The 20,393-nt window shown below is 39.9% G+C and overlaps 1 protein-coding gene across 3 annotated transcripts in view; it reads left to right on the top strand.

Moving 5' to 3' along the window:
* chm (CHM Rab escort protein) overlaps positions 1-20,393 on the top strand; it is a 143,035-nt gene that overhangs the window by 50,258 nt on the left and 72,384 nt on the right. For all 3 annotated transcript variants that reach the window (XM_041195143.1, XM_041195142.1, XM_041195141.1), the window contains 4 exons: positions 7,234-7,687; positions 10,093-10,209; positions 15,487-15,607; positions 16,710-16,932. In XM_041195143.1, coding sequence (XP_041051077.1) covers positions 7,234-7,687; positions 10,093-10,209; positions 15,487-15,607; positions 16,710-16,932 — 915 coding nt within the window. The remainder of the gene's footprint in view (positions 1-7,233; positions 7,688-10,092; positions 10,210-15,486; positions 15,608-16,709; positions 16,933-20,393) is intronic.

The following is a 20,393-nucleotide window of genomic DNA, read 5'->3' as shown; positions in this document are numbered from 1 at the left end:
TCTGCTTTCAGCAGTCATGAGGGGTTAAATTTAAGATAAGTTCATGAGGACTCGAAACGTCAACTCTTTTCTTCTCCGCCGATGCTGCCAGACCTGCTGAGTTTTTCCAGGTAATTCTGTTTTTGTTTTGGATTTCCAGCATCCGCAGTTTTTTTGTTTTTATCCTATTTAGTTGTCTGGCTGTATCTTTCATATGCCTCTGTACCTCTCTTCCTCTACTCCCTTTTTTAAAAAAAATGTTAAGTACTTTTTATACTGAATGCAAGGTGTGAACAGATTTGAATGTGAATGTTGTTAGGGGATGGCTTTGGTGCCAGATACTCAATTTTTATATCCTTCCAAATGAGCTGGGAAAATAAAACTGATAGATGAAATCCTAATTTTAGTGAATGACACTTAACCTGGGAAAGCCATTGTATAAGGTGGACTATGTTAATGAGCTTTACGAAATAAAGAGTTCTGCATGCATCTCATTTCACATTGATCTAAACTCATTGTTTTATATACTCTTTTATACTGCATAAGTTCTGTTTTTTAATTTACCTCGGTCCATCACTGGAGGTCTTGTGGCACAGTGGTAGCATCCCTGCCTCTGGGCTAGAAGCTCTGGGTTTAAGGTCCACCACAGGACTTGATGGTCACGAAAGGTGCTTTGTTAATGTGGTCAAGCAAGTTGATTATCAGCTTGTAAGTCTTCCCAAGACACCTGATGGCAGATGGTAAGAATGAGGGAGTCTCCTGGTTAGTTGTACTGCAGAAGGCAACAGCAAACCACTGCCATATTTAGCCTAGCATAATCATGAACCAATCCAGTGGAAGTTCATGGCCACCAGTGCCCTCTTTGGGCATGGTACCTGGAGGAGGAATCTACCATCTGTTGACATGCACATTTGATAGCCCTGGAAAATATAAACTTAGACCCATACATGATTAGCAGCAGTGATTTTTTTTTTGGACTGCTGAGCCATTATAAAAACGTATGGAGAGGGCAATGAATATTTGTGGATTAATGAGCCATGAATTTTGCCCATGTATACAGTGTGTACAACATAGCTGGAAAGTCAGCCTAGAGATTTTTGTCAGCAAGTTGTTCATCAGACCCAACTTGCATTCTGAAGAGTGCATATAAAGACCATAAGACGTAGGAGCAGAATAGGCCATTTGGCCCATTAAGTCTGCTCTGCCATTCAGTGAGATAATGGCTGATCTGTTGATCCTCATCTCCGCTTTCCTGCGTTTTTCCCATAACCCTTGAGTCCCTTACTGATTAAAAATCTGTCTATCTCAGCCTTGAAGATACTTAATGGCCCAGCCTCTACAGCCCTCTGCGGTAAAGAATTCCACAAATTGACTACCCTCTGAGAGAAGAAATTCCTCCTCATCTCTTTTAAATGTGTGCCCTGAGATTATGCCCTCTGGTCCTAGACTCTCCCAAAAGGGAAAATAATCTCAGCATCTACCCTATTAAGCCCCCTAAGAATCTTATGTTTCAATAAGGTCGCCTCTCATTCTTCTAAATTCCAATGAGTACAGGCCTAATCTACTCAACCTCTCCTCATAAGAAAATCCCTCCATACCCGGGATCAACCTAGTGAACCTTCTCTGGACTGCCTCCAATGCCAGTATATCTTTCCTTAATAAGGGGACCAAAACTGTTCCCAGTATTCTAGGTGTAGTCTAACTAGTGCCTTGTATAGTTTTAGCAAGACACCCCTATTTTCATACTCCATTCCCTTTTGAAATAAAGGCCAACATTCTATTTGCCTTTCCTATTACTTGTTGAACTTGTATGTTAGCTTTTTGGGATTCATGCACAAGGACTCCCAAATCCCTTTTGTGCTGCAGCCTCTGCAGTCTTTCTCCATTTAAATAATATTCAGCTCCTCTATTCTTCCTGCCAAAGTGCTTAACCTCACATTTTCCCACTTTATATTCTATCTGCCAAGTTTTTGCCCACTCACTTAACCTGTCTGTATCCCCCAGTAGGCTCTTTGTGTCATCCTTACCATTTGCCTTCTCATCTATTTTTGTGTTGTCCGCAAACTTGGCAATATTACATTCACTTCCTTCATCATTAATATATGTTATAAATAATTGTGGTCCCAGCACTGATCCCTGTGGCACTCCACTAGTTACAGGTTTCCATCCTGAAAATTACCCCTTATCCCAACTTTGTGCCTTCTATTAGTTAGTCAGTCCTCTATCCATGCTAATATACTACGCCCAACACCATGGGCCCTTATCTCATTAACTAGCCTTATGTGCGGTACCTTATCGAAAGCCTTTTGGAAATCCAAATATATTACATCTATTGGTTCCCCTTTATCTTTCCTGCTTGTTACCTCCTCAAAGAATTCTGATGGATTTGTTAGATGTGATTTCTCCTTTTTGAATCCATGCTGACTCAGCTTGATTAGATTATGTATTTCTAAATGCTATGCTATTACATCCTTTATGATAGACTCCACATTTTCCCAATGACAGATGTTAAGCTGACTGGCCTATAGTTACCTGTTTTATGTCTCCCTCCCTTTTTGAATAAGGGTATTACATTGGCTGTTCTTCAGTCCTCTGGGACTTTTCCAGAATTTAAGGATTCTTGGAAGATGATTACCAGTGCATCCACTATCTCTGTAGCTGCTACCAGGGGACTCATTGGCCTTTAGCCCCTTTAGGTTTCCTAGTATTTTTTCTCTGGTGATATTGTATTTATTTCCCCCCCCAACCCCCCATTTTGCACCTTGATTATTTAGTATTTTTGGAATGCTATTAGTATCTTCTACTGTGAAGACTGAAGCAAAGTATTTTTCCCATTCCTCTGCCATTTCCTGGTTCCCCATTACTATTTCCCTAGCCTCATTCTCTAAGGGACCTATGTTCATTTTAACGCCTCTCTTCCTCTTTATATATTTAAAGAAGCTCTTACTGTCTGTTTTTATATTACTTCCTAGTTTACCCTCAAACGTTTATTTTCTCTTTTTTTGGTCATCTTTTGTTGGTTTTTAAAACTTTCCCATTCCTCTGGTTTACCACTAATCTTTGCCACATTGTATGTTTTTCCTTTCAATTTGATACTACCCTTAACTTCCTTGTTTAACCATGGTTGGTTTATCCCCTTCCTTGAATCCTTTTTCCTCACCAGGATATACCTTTGTCGAGAGTCATGAACTATTTTCTTAAAAGTCTGCCATTGTTCATCCACCATCTTTTCTGCTAACCTGCTTTCCCAGTCCACTCCAGCCAACTCTGCCCTCATTCCATTGTAATTACCCTTATTTAAGTGTAGCACAGTTGTTTCTGACCCAAGTTTCTCACTCTCAAGCTGAATGCTAAATTCCACCATATTATAGTCACTGTTTCCTAGGGGATCCTTTACTCCGAGATCATTTATTAAACCTGCCCGATTACACATTACCAGATCCAAAATAGCCTGATCCCTGGTTGGATTCACAACATATTGTTGTAAGAAACTATCCCGAATATACTGTATGAATTCTTGCTCATGTCTGCCTCTGCCAATTTGATTTTCCCAATCTACGTGAAAATTAAAGTCATCCATGATTATTGCACTGCCTTTTTTACATGCCCTCATTATCTCCTGATTTATTCCCTGTCCTATAGCTACTGTCAGGTGCCCTATAGACTACTCCCACCAGTGTCTTCTCCCCCTTGCTATTTCTTATCTCCACCCATATGGATTCTACAGCTTCCGATCCAAGACCATTTCTTGCTATCGTACTAACAAAGTTATCCCACCAGCCTTTCCTTCCTGCCTGTCCTTTTGAAAAGTCACGTACCCCTGAATGTTTAGTTCCTAGTTTTGATCTTCTTGTAACCACGTCTCCGTAATGGCTATAAGATCATACCCATTAACCTCTATTTGTGCCATTAATTAATTAATTTGGTTCTGGATACTACGTGCATTTAAGTAAAGAGCCATTAATTTTGCCTTTTTTACCATTTTTTCACCCCTTTTGACCCTATTTGCTGCTTTTTTTTTGTTTTGTTTTGTTGTTTTGTCTGACCCTTCCTGTCACACTCTGGGTATCATGTCCTTTTGCTTCATAAGCCTACATATCCCTTTTCCAGAACCACCTCCTCCGCCCTCTATTTGGTTTAAAGCCCTCTCTACAGCCCTAGTTATTCAGTTCGCCAGGACACTGATCCCAGCACAGTTCAAGTGAAGCCTGTCCCACTGGAACAGCTCCCTTCTACCCCAGTACTGGTGCCAATGCCCCATGAACTGAAACCCTTTCTTCCCACACCAATCTCTGAGCCATGCATTTAACCCCTTGACTTTTTTTTACCCGAGCCAGCTTGCCTGTGGCTCAGGTAGCAATCCTGAGATTATTACTTGGAGGTTCTGCTTTTTAATTTGACTCCTAACTGTTCAAATGCTTTCAACAGAACCTCCTTTCTAGCCCTATCAATGTCATTGGTGCCAACATGGACACCGACAACTGGGTCCATCCCCTCCCACTCCAAGTTCCTCTCCAGCCCTGAGGAGATGCCCTTAACACTGGCAACACAGTGTTCGGGACTCATGCTCATGGCTGCAGAGAACAGTATCTATCCCTGTAATTGTACTGTCCCCTACCACTACAAGGTTCCCATTTTCTCCAACCACTTGAATGGCTCCCTGTATCATGGTGCCGTGGTCAGTTCGCTCATCCTCCCTGCAGTCCCCAATGTCATCCACACAGCTTGCAATAACCTCGAAACTGTTGGAAGGCTGCAGGGGCCCAGGCTCCTCGAATGCTATCCCTGGGTTCTCAAACCTGCTTCACCTGCAGTCACACCCTCCTGTCCCTGATCACAGAACAAATTTGAATTGCCTGCTCTGAGGGTTGTGACTGCCTCCTGGAGCAAAGTATCCAGGTAACTTTCCTCCTTCCTGATGTGGTGCAATATCTACAGCTCGGACTCCAGCTCCTTAATTCGGATCGAAAGTTCCTCGAGCTGCAAACATTTGGTACAGATGTGTTCGCTCTGGATCACCTTGGTGTCCAGCAGCTTCCACATGTTGCAGCAGCAACACATCACCCATCCTGCCATCGCTATCGTATTTTATTCAATTTATTTATTAATTACTCTAGGATCTCCACTCTACATTTTATTATAATTTTTTATACACACCAATATCAATCTTATACTTAGCGAGGTATCTTTAAGAAAAAGGGAAGAAAAGACAAGCAATCTAAACACAAACTGAAAACCTTACTTTAAAGACTAGAAATACTCAGCAATCAGCTGTTCTCCGCGCCCTTTTCCCTCTCGCAGTCTTTAATGGTGTCATACTGTTTTCTCACTCTCACTGTTAAAGGCCCCTCTCTCACTCGCTCCCTGTAAATGACCACACTGGGCTCTCAACCATTTTAAAGGGTGATTCTCCTTTTTTAGTATTGAATTATTTTTCTGCTTTTGCTGACGATTTGATTTTTGGGCACTGTTTAGCCTGTAAATAAATCGGGCTAAGTAGTTTTAGCCCATACATTTAATTCTGCAGACATGATGTTTTCCACCTTTTGGAAGAGACAGCAACAAGCACAGCTCCAGTGAATGATAAAAGCAAAGTATTGTGGATGCTAGAAATCTGAAATAAAAACAGAAAAAGCTGGAAAAATTCAGCAGACCTGAGTTTTTCCAGCATTTTCTGCTTTTGTTCCAGTGAATGGTGGTGGTCTCCTTTTTAAGAGTTAATTATTAGATCTAGGCACTCAAGCGTACGCATGGTTAGTAGTACAGGTTTATGTTCATAGTAGAGTGTGTATAGAAAATTACTTTTTACTGTGAGCACAAGTCAAACATGTTGAGCACATCTCCTTCAACAGTGATGTACCCTCCTTTGATTTAGCCATGACGACTTGAATGAAATAAGTCTGGAGTGTTCCTATTCAATTTTGAGGCGGTTTAATTTTGTTATATTTGGCCTTTTTGGCTGCTGATTTAAATCCATTAAGTTCCAATTGTGTAATGCTTTTTTAATTATTTAGTCATATGCCCATTTTCTGAATTGGAGCCAGTTATTTTCCATTTTGACTTCCATTTTGTCTGCAAAGTTTTTGACCATATTAGCACTTCCATTTGATGCACTTGAAACCTACCTTTATCATTTTGTTTTACTGATCCCACACACTGAAATGTCAATGTGAGAATAAAACTTTTCAATCACTCCTGACATATGTTGATGAAACAAAAGATGTAATATAATTCAGGTTATTTGTTTTATTTCAAAAGACCTAATTTCCAAGTAAAATAATAATTGAGTTGACAATTGTATACCATTTATGTTCTAAATCAACTGGCAAAGAAATTCCCAGGGAAAACCAAAGCTTATTCTGCTGGGCAATGAATACCTTGATGAATCAATGTCTGAAGGCTTCAAATCTTGACTCAAGGTTGACAGTTTCCAAGCTTTCACCTTTTTATCAAGGTGTTTTCAGGAAGAAGGATGTAACATGAACTCCTGCTTTGGTGTATTCCTGTATGTAGTGGTTAAATGGAAAATGATGAATTGTCTTTTTGAATTGGTGGTCTTCCCTCTTTATATCCGAAAAATAAAGTTCAAAATAATTCTTGTCTTCCTTCCCAATATCTGATTTAAAATGCCTCATGCTTGGTTCACTTGAAATTACTCACTGATTTTATGAAGTTAGCTCTCCTGTGTCTCCCATTGTCAACATGAACTGAGTGGGAATTTTGGGGAGACTTCGTGAGGTGGGGTGGGGGGGGGGGGGGGGGGGGCGCGGGGGCGGGGGGGGGGCGGGGCAGGGGCAGGGTGGGGGGGGGGGCGGCGCGGGGCGGGGGGGGTGCGGGGGCGGGGGGGTTGTTGTGGTGGTTTTGTTTTGCAAAGTTTGGAGGCAGTCACAGCTCATTCGTTCACTGCATGCAAGTTCTGGGGAGGTCATCTTGATTTTTTTCCCCCTGTTGCAAAGTAAGTTTATTAAGATCACGATAATTACAAACGGAGCAGATCACTTGTCTCGTTGTGCTTCATCCCTCCATTGCAGTATCCAATTATTTCTTAAATGATTCTATAACTTTACTACTACTAAACACCAGGAGTCTATTCCATGTGTTACTCAAATGTTGAGAAGAATTTCCTGATATCTGTTCTAATTTACCTTTTAGTTATTTGATCCTGTCCTAACATCTTAATTACCGGAAAGAAGGGTGATAATAAAATTACATCTTATGGTATTTCTGATTTGCAATTTTTTTTCCAATTGATAGCACAGCTGCAGAGGAAAATGTTGTTGAAATAGGAGCACTTGAAAATAAACAAACTAATGTGGATTCCAACACTGCGATAGAGAATGCAGTATTGGGCAGTCAAGATGAGAAAAATCAAACATGTAAAGTTACAAGCATTGGTGGTGCAGAATCTCCTCTAGAAAGTCTCGAGGATCAAGACTCTCCACTCTCAACAAAGGAGGAAGTTTCTTCTGAAAAAATTCAACAGCAGGACAAACCTTGTCCTGGCTATGTCCCTTCATCCACAACCACGGAAAAAAGTCTGGCCACAAAGGAGATCACTGACAATATGCCTTCAGTTGAGGTGGAAGCTGACAATAAAGACCAAACTACTGATGCTTCTGCTCAAGAAGTGAAGAAAGAAGCAAAAAAAATGACTTACTCGCAGATTGTAAAAGACGGCAGGAAATTTAACATTGATTTGACTTCAAAGGTACCAACTTTGTTTTTGCTCACTAATAATTTTTATGGCATTCAGATAATTAAAAGCTGAATTTGTAAAGTTAAAAATAGGACTTGACATTAGTTTGGTTTGCTTGTAGCTACAGAGTTCTGATGTGTGGGTTACCTTTACTTCCATGAATGCCCTCTTTTGTCTGTACTTCTAAACGTCCATGTCCATTTCACTGATGGAAGAAATGATGCACAACTAGCCAGAAAAAGCATTTATTCTTTGCTTTGCGATTTCTAATCAAACTCCTCATGATAATGTAAAATGAGGGTCAAACAAAGGATCATTGAAGGTTCTTTGCCTAGTGTGAATGCTTTTCATGTGTCTATTATGAATCCTAATATCAATAACATCCATTTTGTATTGAGAGAGCAGCAAATTCATGCCTGTGTTTCCTTTTAATGCTATAATGCTGCAACCTTTTAAATGTGATTTTCTATGAGGTTAATGTGGTTTGAGGACTTTTTATTCGTTCCTGGGATGTAGGCCTCACTGGCTAGGCCAGCACTTATTCCCCTTGAGAATGTGGTGGTGAACTGCAGCCTTGGCAGGACTGCAGAGCTTAGATTTGATCCATTGGTTGTGGGATAGCTTAGTTCCATCTATTACTTGCTGCTTATGCTGTTTGGCTCGCAGGTAGTCCTGTGTTGCTGCTTCTCCAGGTTGACACCTCATTTTTAGGTATGCCTGATATTGCTCCTGGCATGCCCTCCTACACTCTTCATTGAAACAGGATCGATCCTCTGTCTTGGTGGCAATGGTAGAGTGCAGGCTATGCCGAGACATGAAGTTGCAGGTTGTGGTCGAGTACATTTCTGCTGCTGCTGATTGCCCACAGTGCCTTATAGATGCTCAGCCTCGAGTTGCTAGATCTATTTGAAATCTATCCCACTTAGCACAATGGTAGTGCCATAGAACACATTGGAGGGCATCCTCAACGTGAAGATGGGACTTCGTCTCCACAAGTACTGTGTGGTGGTCATTCCTACCGATTCTGTCATGGACAGAAGCATCTGCGGCAAGCAGGTTGGTGAGGATGAGGTCAAGTATGTTTTTCCCTCTTGTTGGTTCCCTCACCACCTGCCACAGACCCAGTCTCGCAGCTATGTCCTTTAGGACTCAGCCAGCTCGGTCAGTAGTGGTGCTACCGAGCCACTCTTGGTGATGGACATCGAAGCCTCCCACCCAGCGTATATCCTGTACCTTTGGTGCATCCTCCAAATGATGTTCAACATGAAGGAGGACTGATTTGTCAGTTGAGGAGGGGTGGTAGGTGGTAATCAGCAGGAGGTTTCCTTGCCCATGCTTGACATGATGCCATTGGACTTCATATGGTCGCAAATTGATGTTGAGGACTCCAAGGGCAAGTCCCCCCCCTGACTGTATGCTATTGTGCTGCCACCTCTGCTGGGTTTCTCCTGCTGGTGGGACAGGACATACCCAGAGGTGATGATGGTAGTGTCTGAGACGTTTTCTGTAAGGTATGTTTCTGTGAGTATGACTGTCAGGTTGTTGCTTGACTAGTCTAAGACAGCTGTCCCAACTTTGACACACACCCCCAGCTGTTAGTAAGGGGTACTTGGCAGGGCTGAGTTTGCTGTTGTTGTTTCCAGTGTCTAGGTCGATGCCGGTTGGTTACTCCAGTTTCATTCCTTTTAGATGTTTTAGCAGTTTGATACAGCTGAGTGGCTTGCTAGGCCATTTCAGAGGAAATTTAAGAGTCAACAATATTGCTGTGGCTTTTGAGTCACATGTAGGCCAAACCAGATTTCCACATAGTCTCTGGCACTCCCCTGCCTCATGCCCACAGGCGACACCCCCCCCCCCCCCCCCCCCCCCCCCCCCCCCCCACCGAGCCTCACACCCATGGGTGCCCTCCCCTCACCATCTCTTCCCTGGGCTTGATGTGACTTCTCTCTCCCTGGGCTACAGCCCCACAATACCATCACTTCCCTCAACCCAGCAGCCCTTGGCACACTCACCGACGCTGGTGTTTGCTACTCTTCCAATCAGAGACTGTTTATTTCCCTAATGTGGGAAAGGAGCAGTCTCTGATTGGAAGAGCAGCTCCATGCAGAATCTTCCATTGAAACTCACTTGTTCGACCTGAATTTTGAAAATTGGCTCTGGGAGCCACACGTTAGACAAGCCTGGTATAGACGGTGGACAGGAAAATAGAGTTGAGGCTACAATCAGATCAGCCGTAATCTTTTCAAATGGCGAAACAGGCCCCGAGAGGAGGAATGCCCTACTCCTCTTAATTCCTTTGAGCATTATAATCAAATTTTAGAACCATGTAAAATTTATGTATCTTAGACCATTTCAGTGATCTTAAAATTGAGTTTCAAGCCTTGCTAAATATAACTGGGATATTTGTGTTCTTCCAGTTTCTGTATTCCCGTGGCTCCTTGGTTGATCTTCTTATCAAATCCAATGTCAGTCGGTATGCAGAATTCAAAAATATCACCAGGATACTTACTTTTCAAGGAGGAAAAGTTGAACAGGTATTCTATCATTTCTCTTTATTAGCTTCCTTGAATTAATAGGCTTTGGACAATAAGATGCAGACAAATGCTTGAACCCCAAAGCATTTGCTAGCCATTTAAATCCAGTCTAGGACACTTTTAATTGTGGACATAAGCTGCCGCTGTATCACCCACTTGTGAACTATATTGCAAACATATTAGCTGCAAATTATGCAAAAACTTATTTAGAAGCATAGCAAGAAAACAGGATTAAAGCATAACCTTACATACATGTTTAATATCAGTAAATACATCATAGAATTATAAATTTGGAAAGGACTTAGTTTATTTTTCATAGTTGACTTCAATCTAGGCCCAATTTCACAATTTTCTTTTATAGCAAGTATGTGCACTGGCAAAATTGCAATCCCGATTATTTCTCTCTTGTGCCCCAGTTATGTTGAGCGTGACTGTATTGGGTGTGTTTTCAAGTGAATAATCATATTCATAGTTGAATTGCAAGGGACAAAGGAGGAAATGCAGAACTCCATGCATAGATGTTCAAACCCCAAAAGCCAGTTGATCATCAAGATTGTGCTCCCTCTGTCCATGTTAAAGTAATTTATAAAAACTGAGAATAAATGTGATTTGAAGTTGAATGGAAAGGCAATTAAAGAAGGGAAAGTTGTATTATGAAAGAGGTGAGATAAGGAGCAACATAGAAGATATGAAGAGATCAGTGAGAAAACATAATTTCTTGATTTGGATTTCCTTTGATGTTGAGTATGTGATTGATCTATCTCTAAAGTTCATGCAGCTATTCATCAAAATACTCAAATGTTAATTTAGCTAGTGCAACTGTGGTTAAATAGTCTGTAAACTGCTGAGGTGTTTATAGCTGACATGTAACCCCAGATAGCTCTCTCAATGAAGGCTCTACCTCATCATTAGTAAAGAAAAAGCAATGAATAGTACTACCCAAGGAGAAGTTCACTAACAGTGTACTTTTTATTTGCTGTTTTTGTTGTAGTGAGCTTGTATTTTTGTCTGAAAAACAAGTTATATATTTATTCACAATTACTTTTGAGCAGATATCACACCAATGATTTTTAATTTGCAGTATTGTTTCAAGTCTATAGGTACTTTATAAAACATTGGAGAAATTATTTACTTCTGGTTTATCTGTGGAAAACATTGTTGATGGTTCTTTCTGGATTACTATCATCATTAACAAAATGATGAGTTAGATAATAAAACCTTTTGTAGAGCTGTTTTCCACAGGAAATACTACATTCTGACTAAAACAAGTATCAATATGACAAAAGTAGGAAAACTGCTGTTGTTGAAAAATCTATCAAATCCATATTACGTCTCAACCCAAGTATAGTTTTAAAAAAGAACCACTACTCTCTGATCTCAATTCCCTTACTATTAAATAATCAAGGTTCTGCATAGTGGAAATAAGAGCTGTGCAATCTTGATTCTTGTCCCTTGTTCTTTGATGTTGCATCTATATAATGCTCCTATCTATGATTGGGTAACATATTTTGGCTCCAAGCAAGCTTCTTTATCGAGAATACAAACCAGACTACCTGACGCTGGAGAAAAATGAGGAAAATGGCTGTGTTCTTTTATTCTGCTTATTGAAGCTGTTTTAAGTTCCAAGTGAAATGCCTCAGAAATATTTTGTAAACACACTTTGTAATAAATAAAACTATAACAAGCAAACACCTTAAAGAAGTGGTGGTTGATCAGATCCATATCACAGACTTCTAGTAGACAAAACAGAAAGTGAGGTGCAGAATATTTTTCCAGCACCTTTTCTCTTTCTGGCTATGTACCTGGCAGGTAAATTTAGTTTTTTCTATGTTACAGAAATATTTGTCATAGCTACCAATGTTATAATTTTTGAAATAAAAACAAAAAAACTGCGGATGCTGGAAATCCAAAACAAAAACAGAATTACCTGGAAAAACTCAGCAGGTCTGGCAGCATCGGCGGATCTTCTCCGCCGATGCTGCCAGACCTGCTGAGTTTTTCCAGGTAATTCTGTTTTTGTTTATAATTTTTGAAAATTAGTTAGATCACCTCCTTGCTTTGGCAACCTTTTATTGTGTATATTAGTCTTCTGAGGTGGCTTACACAGGAGGATCACTGATCACATAGATTAGCTCTATGCTGCCAAGAAACATTATGACTGCATTGCTTTACAGTCTTATCTGAAATCGCATCATTAGTAGGTTTGCGTGTGACATCAGAAGTAGAGGCTGGCACAAGTGGATTGGGGATACTCTATGATGATGTAAGGAATAATTTGTGTACGTTTAAGCTTGCTTATTCTGATTACTAGAATGGCCATTTCCAGCAACTGGATTAGACAGTTGGGAGCTGACAATTTTTGGGGGTTATGGGCTTGTTCAACAAGATAACAATTATTGTAATAATTTTCTAATTTGGGATCTTGTTTTACCATTAGTGGTGCAGGACTATGTGGATGATGCTGTCGGAAGAGTACCTTCATAAACACGCAGTTCTCTGAATATTGTCCAAGTGGTATTGTCTTGGAAATTATTGAAGTACGATTTTTGAATTCAAGCCTGCCCAGCATAAGCCCGCCCTAACTTACTTGATGAACCAGGCTACAGTTATAATTTATATGCCATGTGAATAATTATTATAATAGAACATTAGAGTATGTCCGGTTTTGCCTTTTACTGATTGGAAAGAAAATCCATCAAAACAATAAAATTAGCACAGGAACACTAATTCAGCAGGAGCAGAGCATTCAGCCAACCGAGCCTGTTCTGAAATTGGATAAGATCATGGCTGATTTGATTGTTGCCTCAATTCCACTTTCCTGTCAGCCCACCACAACCCTTGACTCCCTTGTCGATCAAAGATGTATCCAACTCGACCTTGAATATAGTCAATCACCCAGCCTCCAATGTTCTCTGGGGAAAATAATTCCACAGACTAATGGCCCTCTGAGGAAATATTCTCCTCTTCTCAATCTTAAATGGAAGACCCCCTAATTTTTAAATTGTGTTCCTTCATTCTAGACATCTCTACAAGGAAAAACATCATCTCAGCATCCACCCTGCAACGACCCCTTAGAACCTTGTATGGTTCAATAAGATTATCTCTCATTCTTCTAAACTCCAATGGGTATAGGCCCAGACTGCTCAACCTTTCCTCCTAAACTAATCCCTTCATCCCAGGGATTAGTCAAGTAAACCTTCTCTGAACAGCTTCTTACTTACAAAAGGGTATAATTGCATTAGGAGACCCAAACTGTAGACAGTTCTCCAGGTGGAGTCTCACTAAGGTCCTGAGTAACAACAATAAAACTTTCCTGCTTTTATACTTGATTCCCTTTGCAATAAACGTAAACGTTCCATTAGCCTTCCTAATCACTTGCTGTACCTGTATACTAACATTCGTGAACCAGGACACCCAGATGCCTCTGTGTCGTGGAGTTCTACAGTCTCTCTCCACTTAAATAGTATACAGCTTTTCCATTCTTGTCAAAGTGGACAAGTTCACGTTGTACTCCATCTGCCAAATTTCTGCTCAGTCACTCACCCTATCTAAATCCTTTTTTAGACTCTTTATGTCCTCTTGACTTTCCTACTTATCTTTGTGTCATCAGCAAATTTTGCCCTTCATCCAAATTATTGATATAGGTTATAAATAGTTGAGGCCCCAGAACTTGATCCCTGTGACACTCTACAAGTTACAGCTTGTCAACCTGAAAATGACCCATTTATCCCTATCCTCTGCTTCCTGTTAGCTAACCAATCCTTGATCCATGCTAATAGGTTACCACTTACACCATGAGCCCTTATTTTGTGAAGGAACCTTTGATGTGGCATCTTATCGAAAGCCTTTTGGAAATTCAAGTAAACCACATTTACAGCTTCCCCTTTAATCCACTTTGCTTGTTACTTCCTCAAAGCACTCTAATAAATTAGTCAAACACAATTTCCCTTTCACAAAACCATGTTGATTCTGCCAGATCCCATCATGACTTTCTAAGTATCCTGCTACAACTTCCTTAATAATAGATTCTAGCAATTTTCCTATGGCAGATGTTAGGCTAACTGGCCTATAGTTTCCTGCTTTCTGTCCTCTTCCTTCCTTGAATAAAGGTGTTAGATTTATGATTTTCCAATCCACTGGGACCTTTTGAGAATTAAGGAATTTTGGCAGGTTACAGCCAATGAATTTACTTTCTCTGCAGCCACTTATTTAAAGACCCTAGGATGCAGGCCATCAGGTCCCGGGGACTCCTCAGCCTCTAGGTCTAATATATTTCCCAGTACCTTCTTTCTTAATGGAATATATCTTTGCTGACAGTCATGAAATATCTCTAAGTGTCTGCCACTGTGCCTCCACTGTCTGACCTTTTAATCTATTTTCCCAGTTCACTTTAGCCAACTCTGGCTTCATACCTTTGTAATTGCCTTTATTTAAGTTTGAGACGAGTCTTGAATCTACACTTCTCAACCTCAAATTGAATGTGGAATTTTATCATATTATGATCACCATTGTCTAGCGGCTCCTTTACTATGAGGTCACTAATCCTGTTTCATTGCACATTACCAGATTTAAAATAGCCTGCTCCCTGGTTAGTGCTAGAACATACTGCTCTAAGTAATTGTCCTGAATGCACTCTTGGGCCAGGACTAAAAATCCAAACCGTAATGAATTACTCACTTCTGCACTTCATTTTTGGAGCTAAATTCACTGAACAGTCCATAAGATTATGAAGAATTAGCAACATTGGTAATATCCTTCAGTGGCTCATTTAAAAATGATTGAACTTTGCTCAGTCTCAAAGCAAATTGTATATTATGTTAGTCACGCAAATCTACAGTGGTACTGTGGTTAGCGTGCCAATTTTGTATTTTTAATAAGATGTATATGTTATCTCAGGTGTGAGACAGATAATTGTGTGTCACCAGAAGTTAAACTAGTTACTGTGATTCTGCATTTTGCGTGTACCAAAGGCAAGAGTTAAATAAACATAAAAGTCTCTTTTGTTATTTATTTGGAAATGCATGTTAACTTTGCAGCCCATTACTGTGATAACTGTCCACTAGGTCTGTTCATAAGCAGTAATAGCTATTTTAGGATGCCTTGGGGAACTGAAAAGTAATCTTTACACAAATGGATGGTTTACTGTGTCTTGTACCAGGAATTGTTGTTTGCTTTCTCATTGTGTATAGATGTTTAATTTCAGTATACCTCGCATGCTATATGACTGATGGCTTATATTCGTGCATGCGTTCTTTCTTTTTCCTTCTCACTTTTTAGGTACCATGTTCCCGAGCAGATGTCTTTGCCAGCAAACAGCTCACTATGGTGGAGAAACGAATGTTAATGAAGTTTCTTACTTTCTGTTTGGAATATGAACAGCACCCAGATGAATACATAGGTACTTCCATGATCAAGGCCATCCTATATTAAGAAGTTTCTGCCATTGCACTTTAGGAAGTGATATGCGCACTATAGATTTTTTCTAGTTTTGTCAGAATGTCACCTATTACTTTGTATACTGATCCATGCCTTTTTGAAGAATGTTAGTGATTTTGGCATATTAAATTACACACACTTTCATGTTATTGTCCAAGTATTTATATTAATGTTACTTTGTTAACAGTCTGTTACCTATTAGAACTTTACTGGTTTACAATGTACATGTGCGTCTATTTAATGAAAAGGTTTTTCATGAGTATTCAGATAAGACAGTTTAATATTATTCCAATTCTTATCTTTTCATACTTCAGTCCTGCATTCATGATAATCGTTTTTGCTATATTAACCCTCAAATTGCTTGCAGCTCTCAGAAAATGATTGTGGCTGGCTCCCTTCGGCTGGCTGGCTGGTTGGCTGGCTGGCTGGCTCCCTCCCTCCCTCCCTCTGTCTGGCTCCCTCCTGTTGCCTGGCTGACTCCTTCAGTCAGGCAGCTCAGTAAATTTTTAAGTCTTGTGCTATGATTCTGGAGAAAATATCGTTAGAATAGTATTAAACTATTTAAATGCCAGGAGTAGCTAAATTATTAAACCTAACCTCCAGAAATGACTGATTTGAAGTAAAACATTTCGACAGTTTAATGGTGCTTGCTTTCTATTTCATCTTGCTCGCTGCTTTCCCATTTCTTTCTCTACCACACACAACTCCTTCTTGCTACTAGCATCCATTTTGAAATGAAACAAAAATCTTTGGTAATGTCAAAGTTGGGCAGCGTTGTGAAATATTTTCACAATTCAGAATTTACTTCATACATAAATTGATAAGTAAATGTGGCAAGTTGACCGCTTTAAATGTTTTGCGCTACCGTCTACAGTCAAAACATTTTATGGAGTGAGGGATTTTTGTGAGCATCCCTTCTACTTCTAATTATCTTTTACTTCAGATCTTTCGGATCCAGTAGCCAAAAATCGTTTCATTTTGCTCTTAATTTGTGACATCAAATTTGAAAGTTGGTTAAATGGAACCGAATACAAAAGCCCACATTTGCTGTTATTAATCCACAGACTTTAAGGACAGTGGATTTTCGGATTATTTGAAGACAAAGAAGTTAACTGCAAATCTGCAGCACTTTATTTTACATTCCATTGCTATGGTCTCTGAAAGTGCTTCCACCACAGAAGGTCTCAAGGCAACCCAGCATTTCCTACAGTGCCTTGGACGCTATGGGAACACACCATTCCTTTTTCCCTTATACGGTGTTGGAGAAATACCGCAGTGCTTCTGTAGGTATGTTGATATTGATATTGTAATCCTAAAATTGTTTTCATAGACAGTCATAGATATTTCAGTACAGAAGGAGGCCATTTGGCCCATTGTGTCTGTGCTGGTCAACAAAGATCTGACTACACTAATCCTATACTTTTATAGCATTCTATACATGCTTGTGATCGCCATGAGTTCAACATGTGTCTTAAGTTAGTGATAATCAGTACAGAAAAAAAGCTTTGGTAAGGTTAAATTTGAGCAATATTTCAGAATGCTTTCTCAATCCAAAACTAACTTCATTTATAAATTGATAAGCAATAAACAAAGGACATTGTGTAATATTTTACCTCATTATGTAACTTCTAAAATCATTGACAGTCTTAACATTATTGAAGGATCAAAGTTCAATAGATGTATTCACTTAACAGTTAGATATCAATAAATATAGCTTTCACACTAATTACCTTAAACCTCTAGTTCATCAGTGTATTCCTGTGATTCCGTAGTAATTTGCTGCCTGTTAAAGTAATATCGATTCATGTTATTTGGAAAATAGTTCAGATGCTGAGGATTATGTATTCTCTTTGACTGGGAGCAATGAATATGTCAAAAATTGTTTTGCAGCATTTCTAGATGCAGTTGTTTATCAGTAAATGTCAGTATGATGGTGAAGCCGATGAAAAGAGGTGGATTATGTAGTTTTTGTAATGACGTGGAATTTATGGTATAATTTGAGTCTAATATTTACTTGGTGGTCTCATTATAAAATGCTTGACCACCAGCATTCCTGATTTTGACAAAAGCCTCATCTAAGAAGGTTGAGTTTCCTCCCTCAGAATCACAATCTCCTGTATGTTGAAATTGTGTCTATTGATCTGTTTGTTTTTTCTGCTTGCTCTCTGTTATGACGCAAAAATTTAACACCGGACAAATCCTAGATGTGGACAGCTTTCATATTGGATAGCTTTGTTTTTCTGTGATATCTGAAAACTGAAATGTTATCAATCTTTGCTAACCTTTCATCAACCTGCACACCAGCACCAAACATTTTTCTGAGGACAACAGATTAATATGTTTTAATTACATTGAAATGTTTTATTCCAAAATGTCTCACATGAATCTGGTTCTGAATTCAAAAGGTTACTTGATGGTAAAGACCACATGACCATCACTGTTCTTGAAAAACCAGTATTTAAGCCAGTTCAGAATTTGACTTTCTGCATTATTTTTAAAGTAGGTAGAGATCCCATTATCTCACTGCCCTTTTGCTTCCTTTTCCTCCAGTTATTACTCAGTACAAAACCCCTCTTGCAGGACTTGATATCTCTAGCCTCTGACTGCTGTTTAATGCACAAGACCTGTATAATGTATCAAAATCTTGTACACTTGTAATCACATTATCTTAACAATGCAAACAGGATAAATCAATTTCAAGAATGCTATAGGTAAAGAGAAAATTTTGAGTTGGAAATATTCCTTTAAGAAATTGTTGCTTTTAATGTTTTGTAGATATTGGATTTAATTTGTGCAAATATACAGGAATTCCTCACTTAACGTCCTAGTTGCAATCTTGAAAAGTGCAACTTTAAGCAAAACAGCCTTAAGCAAAACAGGTTTTCCAATAAGATTTAATGTATAAACTCAAATTAGGCTCTTTTGGACATTTCTTGTCAGAAAAAATCATAAGTTGAAATACTGTATTATTGCTGAATGAAATAACTTTTAAAATGAAATAGATTTATAAATACAAAGGCTAAATGTAACAATACTCACCAGTGATGGTTTGGAGCTCATTTGCTCAGAGGCCTGATTTTGGAGTGACAAGGATCCATTGGCTGTTACTGATCCCCTGTGGCAGAAGGTGGCATCGGTGCTGAAGCAGTTGGTGGAGGTCACAGTGGTGCTGCTGGACACCGGGGATGGCTCCCTGGAAAGGGCTGACACCCCCGTATACTGTATTATTGCACCAACCCTGACGGCACAGGGGTAAATTCCAAAAGGTCACCCCAGGTGCCGGCCCAAGGCACTGGGTGGTCTTTTTGGTGGTGACTTTGAAATGGGACGTCAGATCTCCTCTGGATCAACGGCAGGTGAAAAGGCTCTGTGAGCTGTGGAGGGCAATAGCAGTATCTGTTGGCTGCACCTCAGCCTGCCTGAGGAACAGCAGAGAGACTGAAAACTGCTTTCGGACCGATAAATCCAGTGGACCAAGACCGACCTACACCTCGCACTCATTTGCGGTAGCCGAGCTGGAGGGGTACTGAAGGGTACTGGAACCACCCTGGTCAGATGCTTGGATGCCAGTTGAGAGACCTCTCAATCCATTGGATCGGGCCAGTGAAAACCACAGGAATTGAGGTTGCCATGTTCGGGTACATTGTGAGCTTATAAGTCTCAAACCTTCAGCCCTGGATGTGCAGGCCATGGAATAGGAACTCTCTGGCAAATGACCTTACAGCAAACGTTGCGGCATTTAAAAGGATATTTTTCTTATTGTATCAGGGCCTTATAACGAAACAAGGCTGACCAAGTGTGAGGTGATACACTTGGGTACAAAGAACATGGAGAGACAGTACAAAATAAAGGATGCTATTCTGAAGGGTGTGCAGGAGCAGAGAGACCTGGGTGCATATGTAAATAAGTCATTAAAGGTGGCAGAACAGGTAGAGAGAGCTGTTTCCAAAGCATACAATATTCTAGGCTTCATTAATAGGGGCATAGAATATAAGAGCAGGGAGGTTTTGTTGAACTTGTATAAGACATTGGTTAGAGCTCAGCTGGAGTATTGTGTACAGTTCTGGACACCACACTATATGAAGAATGTGATCGCATCAGAGCGAGTGCAGAAGAGGTTTATGAGAATGGTTCCAGGGATGAGACACTTCAGTTATGAGGAAAGATTGGAGAAGTTGGGACTGTTTTCCTGGGAGAGGAGAAGGCTAGGTGGAGACTTGATAGAATTTTTCAAAACATGAGGGGTCTGGACAGAACAGATAGGGAGAAACTGTTTCTGCTTGTAAACGGATCGAGAACCAGAGGGCACAGTTTTGAAGTGTTTTGCAAAAGAAGCAAATGTGAGGTGAAAAAAAAAACTTTTTCACACAGCGAGAAGTTAGGGTTCAGAATGCACTGCCTGGAAGTGTAGTGGAGGCAGATTCGATTGAGGCATTCAAGAGGGCATTGGATGATTATTTAAATAGAAGCACCGTGCAGGGTTACAGGGAAAAGGCATGAGATTGACACTAAGTTAAAATGCTCAGAGAACTGGTGCAGACATGATGGGCTGAATGTCCTCCTTCTACACCGTAACAATTCTGTGATGCTGTGAAGTTTGTAATGGTGTTTATTCAAGTACTCATCTTAATTATCCTTCAAATAAGATTACAAACCAATGTCTAAATATTTTTATGATCTATGATTATTCGTAAATGAATCCGAACATGAGATCATAAATATTGCATGGTCTGGTTAATTGCAGTGTT

This window comes from Carcharodon carcharias, chromosome 9 (genome assembly GCF_017639515.1).
Source record: "Carcharodon carcharias isolate sCarCar2 chromosome 9, sCarCar2.pri, whole genome shotgun sequence".
Taxonomy (NCBI): domain Eukaryota; kingdom Metazoa; phylum Chordata; class Chondrichthyes; order Lamniformes; family Lamnidae; genus Carcharodon; species Carcharodon carcharias.
Note: the sequence above shows the minus strand (reverse complement) of the source record. Positions and strands in the feature narration are given on the sequence as shown.